At 39.6% G+C, this 7,872-nt stretch overlaps 1 protein-coding gene across 1 annotated transcript; it reads right to left on the bottom strand.

The window, feature by feature from the left end:
* Positions 1 to 2,979: 2,979 nt before the first annotated feature.
* Positions 2,980 to 3,814, bottom strand: LOC101308444 (glutathione S-transferase PARB-like). Its single transcript, XM_004292596.1, has 2 exons — positions 3,122 to 3,814; positions 2,980 to 2,997 (listed from the first exon to the last, which is right to left on the bottom strand). The coding sequence occupies exons 1-2, from the start codon at positions 3,530 to 3,532 to the stop codon at positions 2,980 to 2,982; spliced, it is 429 nt and encodes a 142-aa protein (XP_004292644.1). The 5' UTR covers positions 3,533 to 3,814.
* Positions 3,815 to 7,872: the final 4,058 nt, after the last annotated feature.

The following is a 7,872-nucleotide window of genomic DNA, read 5'->3' on the forward strand; positions in this document are numbered from 1 at the left end:
AATCGTTAAGGCCCTCAAACTCGAAAAACAAAATGGACAGACTGAATTCTGTCTGGTTCATGTTTATACCAGAAAACACAATTTTGAGGGCCTTAACGATCACCAAATTGGCTGAAATTTTGCAGAGATGATCTACACAATATTATCTAGATACTAGACGGTGGAGATGAGGAAATTCGATCAAAAAGTGGTGCAAAAATGGAAATCCGCACCAAAACCATTGGTGCGGACGTCCGCAGCCGAGAAGGGCTGTATATATATCAGTTATGACGATATATATAGAGCTTAATTTAGTGTAATGTTCAACATATACATACTTCATAGAAGTGAAGACACAGTCGTCTTAGCAAGGAATGCATCTTTTCATTTGAGTTTTTCCTTTATTATTGTTTTGTTACATCCCGACCCTTATATTTTTATCTTATTTACTAGCTTGATTATAATAAGAATTTTACCGTCTCCGTCATTGAGGTAATAGTTTAATTGGTCCCTAGAGGTGTTTTAAATGGACGATTAATTTCGGGGAATTATTCGTGGGAGAATTTATGTCAACGGTAAAAATGATAAATTTTAGCTAGTAAAAGGTAATTTTTATTCGGGTATTATTTTTCGGGATGTTTTATTTTAGAATTGGGTAGTATATAGGTGATGGACCGGTTTGGGGTGTGAGGCCCAAACCCATTCTCTTTTCCTCTCTTTTCCTCCCGGTTTCTCCCCGAGTCCTCCCGCAGCCAAACCTTCCGGCCGCCCAACCGCCGCCGTCCGGCCGCCCCAGACCGCCGCACCGGTCCCAATCGATCGGTCTCCAACCCAGCTTCCATTCTAGGCCGGTAGCAGCTCCCCTAGCGCCGCCGTGAGAGAGAAATGTCGCCCAGAGCCGCTAGCTGCCGTGGTGGTTCTCTCGCCGGAGCTCCCTCCTCCGGCCACCAAAACCGGTGATCCTTGGCTCGTTTTGTAGCCCTCCTCCCGTGCAACAACCCCTCCAATCAGCTCACTCCCTCTTGAGCTAGGTAAGGAGAAATGTGGAGTTGAAATTTCTAGGGCTTTTAGGATTTTTTTTGTTCGATTAGCCTAGTTAGGCTTGGAATTGGGTGATGTGTTGGTCAGGGAAGTTGTAGAGCATGATGAGGAGATTATTCTGTCAAAATTTCATAGGTTTTGGAGGTCGCCGGAATTGGCCTCCGGCCGCCGCCGGTTAAGAGATTTTTAGGGTTTTAAATGTGGAATATTAAGAGGAGTATATTGATGTGATTTATGGAATTTTTGGATGAGATTTGGATAGGTTTGTGAATTTCCGATGTTTGGTATTTTTGGCGGTTAATTAATGTAGAATCCTGCCGTAGGATTTAAGTCGTATTTTGGGGAGGTTGTATTTACGACTGTTGAGTATGATATTTAAGTTTGGATCGTTCCGATTTAAGAATATCGAAGTTAGGCGAGAATGAGCGTGGTTACGGCTCATAATTATTTTGCCTATTTTTGAGTACGTTCTGGATTTTCGGTTGAGAAATTAATTTTATATTTGGAACAGGACGTGAGGAGGCTCGAGCAGACGAGGCCCCAGATCGACATCAGGCTTAGGCCTAATTTGTGAGTGGACGTTTATTTTAAATAAATGCATGCTATAGTTCATGGTTGAACAATTAATGTTGCGGAATATTTTAACGTCATTTTAATTTGACGATTTTTATTTCTCTTGGAGAGTTACCGAAAATGGGATTTTCAGTGGATATAAATATGTATTTATGAGAGAGTATGTGTATAAATGCTAGCTAGCCATATGTGTCTGTCCACCTTAATGGCGTAGCATATAGCCGCATTATGGTGTGACGTGAGCGTTGGACGTAAGTGTAGTAGCCCTATTTGAGTGTTTAATTCATATAGGGGGTATGAACACATATTTATACACCCGTCTGTCCACCTTGATGGCGTAGTGTAGCACCGCATTAAGGCGTGACGTGAGCGTTGGACGCGAGCGTAGTAGCCCTATATAGACCCATGAATTTATATAGGGAGTATGGACGAGTGTAAATACATACATATATTATAGAGTCTGAGAGGCTCGATATTTTATGAGATAAAAGTTTTATCGCTTGCGGGATGCATTCGATTTTTCCTTAGAAATTAATTTGGGGAAACATAAATATTTTATTTATTATTTTATTTTTGTCCACCCACTCTAACGTTATTAAATGTTTTCCCCTGGGCCCTTCGTTTTAAATTGCCCAGTCTGCAGAGTTCGGGTTGGATCTAGTAGGAGGCGAGGCATAGTCACCCGCATTTCCGCCAGTTTTCATCAGTAGGTTACCTGTTTAACCTACTAGCGTTTTCTTGCTTCCGCTAGTGTTTAGTAGCTCTGAATACTTTGGGATTATTGTATATTATGTTTAGAATTTCTGAATGATAATTATGTGATGTTTGGACGTGTTGTATTAAGAGTGTAATTTGAAATTTTCGAGTTAGGGTTGTCCATTTTCAAGGGAGATTTTCTCAATCTTTTCAGTAAATTTTCCTTGGAGGTGGTCCCCGCATGACTTACTCTAGGTTTCAGGGTGAAATTCGAGGTGGGTCGTGTCATGTTTCCTTCATTGAGTGTATGCATGGTATAGCACACCTTCTCCCTCCATTTTTTTTTGGTTACAAAAATGGTGGTCGGGTGGGACTACTACTCCGAGGCCGAGAGCAACATGGGTATGGCCTCTCCCCATGAGGTGTTTTTCACTTGCGGAGGATCGAACCAGTGACCTCCTATTACCAGGAGTGCCACTGTAACATTCGCCCAACAAGCAGACCCAACATGTTTTCCACTAGACCAAACCCCATGGGTACCTTCTCCCTACATCTTATCAAATAGAAACGATATTTTTATTTATTCTATTGAAGCACAACAACTTTGAAATAACACACAAATTACAGAAATCAAACCGAAAATGCCATAACATGCACTACGTACCAATTTACGCACCGTGGATATGGATATCATGCATCACTGAAGACCTGAAAATCCATAATTCAAATGCATTATTAAATATTGGATAGCTAGTCATATATTGATAACGATGAACCTAGCTATAGTTAGCTAGGCTAGAGAGATCATCTTCTGTTTCTTCATCTGAAGCACCTTGGTCCATGAAGGGCGAGCAAGAATCTCAGAGCACCAAGCACTGACATGAGGACGCGAATCTATGAGCTTCTTAGTCGAGGCGATTCCCATAAGGCTGTGCAAGTTTGGGAGGTGAAGAACATCAGCAACGGTGAACTTGTCACTCGCCAGGTACTTGAACCTCCCCAGCTGGGCCTCGTACACATCCAGAACTTGGCTCAGTTCATCTATTACACGATCAACACCATTGGACTCGCCGACATCGTCGATAGCCTTGTTACTTGACAACAACGATATGAGCTTGAGTGCTGGTGGTTCAAAGTAGTGGTCTTCCACATCAATCCAATTAGCCACCAAGGCTTGTTTATGTGACTCCCAGAAGATAAGCTCTTCTCCCACTTTCTTCTTATTTGCATACATATGACCCATGTATCTTACTATCGTTGTGGCTTCTGCAACAACATATTACTTCATTACTGGCCGGGAACGTAAACTAAGGCTTTAACTACCAATTTATCAGAATTAATCAACAACTTAATTTCATCAGAGTCCAAAGTGATTGAATGCATATGCTTACCAAATCTTCCAAGACAGGCAATTTACCAAAGGGCTACACGATCCAGTTATATTTCATTGATTATATCAGAATAATGGATACATATTTAAGAAAATGCATGATTATAAGTATTATATAGTCAATTAAGTACTTACACTCATAGAAAGAAATTGTTTTTCCCTGTGTTGGTTGGCTTCAAGATTGATTGGAACAAACTCAAAATCAAGATCATGTTCGAACAGGCATGCCACAACCTTCAAGGTTTCCGGTGTGTTCAGGTCGCCGTACAGCTTTCTGCCTTCTGCTGCCATTAGATTGTGGTAGCTATTTCTTTTTCTGAAAATGTTATATAGCATGCAGTAGTACCTTCTATACTTCTATATATATAGACATATATATGTTCCCGGCCAAAATGTCATCTCTTGTTAGTCTTGTAATAATGCAGAGTACTGTATAAGCTCCAGCCTTCTTGACTGGTGGGGGAAATGTCGGTGGCTCAACATGCATCGTCTTGGAGGTTCGGCTGAAAGTCTTAGAACCTATTTGCCTATTTGGTACTCCCATAAAATGCTTAGTGTGTTATTTTCTGTGATGTTACTTACAAAAGCTTATTAATAGATTGACACTGATAATTTGTGAAATTTTTAATCTCACCACTTCTCCCCACTCTTGATGGAGCTCAAACGCATGATCTCCCAATTAGAAAATTACTAGGTGCCGTGCCCGCGGCTAGCCGCGGGTGATTTTAGTGTATAATGGAGAAACACTAATTGTTCATAAAAGAGGTGATTTCATATCACAAAAGATGTTACAGCAGTTGTATGCTACATAATGAGGCTACATTAAAGTGGTGATGGCTGCTAGTCACATATTACATCTACATCGGAGCTGCTGTAGCAGCAGGCTATAATACATAGCACTCTGATTGCTAAAAAATAGTTGCTATACGTTGGAGTATGATCTGAAGTTACATATCCTTCAGCTTATTTCCTATAATACATATGTTTCTGGCAAGCAAACGTACAAAAAAACAGCTAAACCAACTACAACATTCACTTAAGATTTTAGCTTGTCAACATAAACAAAAAAAGAGTCATCTCGGGTTTGACATCTAGTTGAAGGTTTGTAGTTCAAGTCCTAGACCCACAGCTGATGAAGCAAGTTGCTTTCCTTGCCTGCAAATACATACAACAGTGCATAGAACGTGAATGAAAATGGAATGGAGTTGTGCTAGTTTTTGATAACTGTAATATAATCTCTTAATATTGATGTTTATATATATATATATATATAGCAATCATCTGTATCTAGTTGGTGACAGAAGAAATCCAAGTCTCTTACCCCTCTGTTTTCGTTTCAGATTCCAGTATTAACAATGCTCCTCCGTTTGTATTGACTGTTCTTTTCTTCTCAAGGAGGAGGCGGGGTGATGTTCCTGTAGGTGGAACTTGTCTTGCCACCAAGGATTGCATAATCTGCTGGCCTGTAAACACCTGAACCACCAGGTTCATCAGTTCAGAGTTGGGATAGACTTTGTTTGCTTCACTTCTTGTGGTAGCACTTGTTCAGTTGGAGAGGATCTTTTGATTAGTAGCTTTTGGCAGGTCGCACCGAAAAGTTCTTCGGCTTGTTAACCCATCAATATAGGAGTGGCTTCGTTGTCTTCGTCCTCTACAGTCATATAAGCCCTGTAGCTGTGTCTAAGCATAAAGGTTTGTCAAGTAAACGAAAAATTTCACACTTCAAGCTTAAGGAGTGGAAAATATAAGTTCGTATATACTGACAGGGAAAATTTGATTTACCGTGGAACAGGTTTTTGAAGGCGGTGCTGCACACAAACATATTCGTTGTTCTCCTCTTTCTTATTCAACTGTTTGAAACACTTGGGGTGTGCGCAACTTCTGTTCCAGTGTACCACCAGCCACTAAGTTCACAGAATCTACTGATTTTTGCACTACAAAAGGCAGTCTCCTTCTGCAAGAAGTACTAAATGGATTAAACAAAATTTGCATAAATGAATTTTTGACCAAGTCTTAGATTAAATTGGGTTTCATGTGCATACCCCATATGCAGATGGGTTCAGTGCGTTGAGCTCGGACAATGTTTTTTTTCGTGTTCGTTCGGCTCCTCATTTGTCTGGTTTGATGCCCGAACTCTAATCTAATGATCGCATCCATCTTTCGGAGTAACTGCAATTAACAAAAGAAAGATTCACTCGAAGAGAAAAAAGGTACCATGTAGGCTTCCAAATTCAAAAGTCGGGAAATCGTTTTCATAGAACCAACATGTAGTTGAATCAGTTATCTTAATACATAAAAGTAGAGATTGGTAGACTCACCACTGTGTATGTCGATGAACGGATGCGGTGGGTGTAAGAGAAAATTTTTGATCTTCTCTTTATACCTTGATAAGGAACATTCTGCTTTGATTCCTAGGTCGGTGTAAAGTATGAAAAAGATAAGAACAGAGGGAGGACTTTTAGATTAGTGGATTTCTAGGGTGCAAACACGTAGGAACTATTTGGGTGGGTGGACTTTTGGGCCGCAAGCACGTCAACATCTAGTATTAGTGGAACTCTTAAGTTTGAGCCACGTCAAGAAAACTCAAGAAGAATGGTGGAGGTGTAATTAAAACGAAAAACAGGGACCAAACCGTTTTTTTCGCCACACGGATACTGTTCAAATGCAAACTCAGTTTTAGTATATAGTATAAATTGTCTAACCACCCCATCAAAAACAGCACCCAAATTGACACATTTGAAGGAAACAATTATGTTTCTATGGCCCCATTTTTTTTTTTTTTGGACTTAGGCATTAAAAACCAAAGATAAGCTCTGACTAAATATTAAAGGTTTCATCAATAAGAGACAGGCATCAACAATAATTGAGAGTAATAATAATAAAAAAAACACAATAATTGAGTTACCAGTAGGTCGGTAAGACAATTTATATTTGAGATTGTTGGATTAAAGAACCAACATGAAAACGGTAGTTATTAATAAATAGACCAAATGACTGTGGAAGGAAAGATTAAAATAATTAGAAATTAAATCAAATGGTCTTCAGTCATTCAACTTAATGTGTTTCAATAGAGAAAATAGTCCAAATGGTCTCTGACTTTTCAGTCATTTTAACTTTTAGTATCTTAACTTTACAACTAAATACTGACTTGATCACCTTCTTACTCCGACTTAAAATTGGTGTCTAGAGACGTTAGCTCTGTTTCAGAGCTTTTGAAAATTCAAAATATAAAAAGTATTTACGTCATTCTCATTATCTTCTTTAACATCAAAATCCTACTTACCCATATGCAATCATTAATTTTCAGCGGCTTCTTTTACAACCAAACACTCTAAACGTGGAAAAACTTAGGAGTTGAAACTGCAACAACGACCATCAAAGTCTTCACTTGAAATGTGGAGAAAGGGTTTGGGGTATCCTTCGAGTTTGAGAAGAAGAGGGAGAACTAAGGTGTTATAGTACTCTTTCTGTGTGACGGATTGGGGACGCATTCGGGAAAAAAGAAGAATATGATATTCACACACACACACACGTTTTAGTGTTAGAAAATAGAAATTAGTCAAATTACTGATCACAATTTTGTTCCAATAGGCATGAGAGTTGGTGAACAAGAAAAGGAGGCTTTCCTTTTTTCAGCATTTTGGTAAGTTTGTGTGTTGACTCAGCGACATTCAGATAGCATATACGAATTTCAGGATTTGTACAAGATGTGCACCTTATGGAATGCAGATTCAAGAGTAATTACACGATACATTGCCAATGACTCGATGAGTGCTCTAGAGGGAGCCAGGGAGCCCCGCTGATATTCTCAGACTCAAAGAAGATTGCAATTCTTATGCCTCGTTTGGTTCGCGGTAAAATACACTTTGATATATATTTGACATAGTTTTATGAGATAATTTCAGAGTTAAGAATGGCAGCGGCGACTGCCGGGGGAGGAGGAGGGGCTGCCGCCGGGGCCCATTGCTGGTGGTAGGGGTGGATGCCGGCGCCAGCCATGTGGTGGATTTGGAGGCATGGAGAGAGAGAGAGAGAAAGAGGGTAAAAAGATTAACCAGGGCTATTTTAGTCATTTTTGTCGAGATTGATGTCATTTTGAAAGTTTAGGTATGAAACTGATTAAAAAAAAGATGAGGTATCAAATTGATTTTAGACCTAAAGTTCAGGGTAGTAAACTGAATTTTTTCCTAGTT

This window comes from Fragaria vesca, linkage group LG2 (genome assembly GCF_000184155.1).
Source record: "Fragaria vesca subsp. vesca linkage group LG2, FraVesHawaii_1.0, whole genome shotgun sequence".
Taxonomy (NCBI): Eukaryota; Viridiplantae; Streptophyta; class Magnoliopsida; order Rosales; family Rosaceae; genus Fragaria; species Fragaria vesca.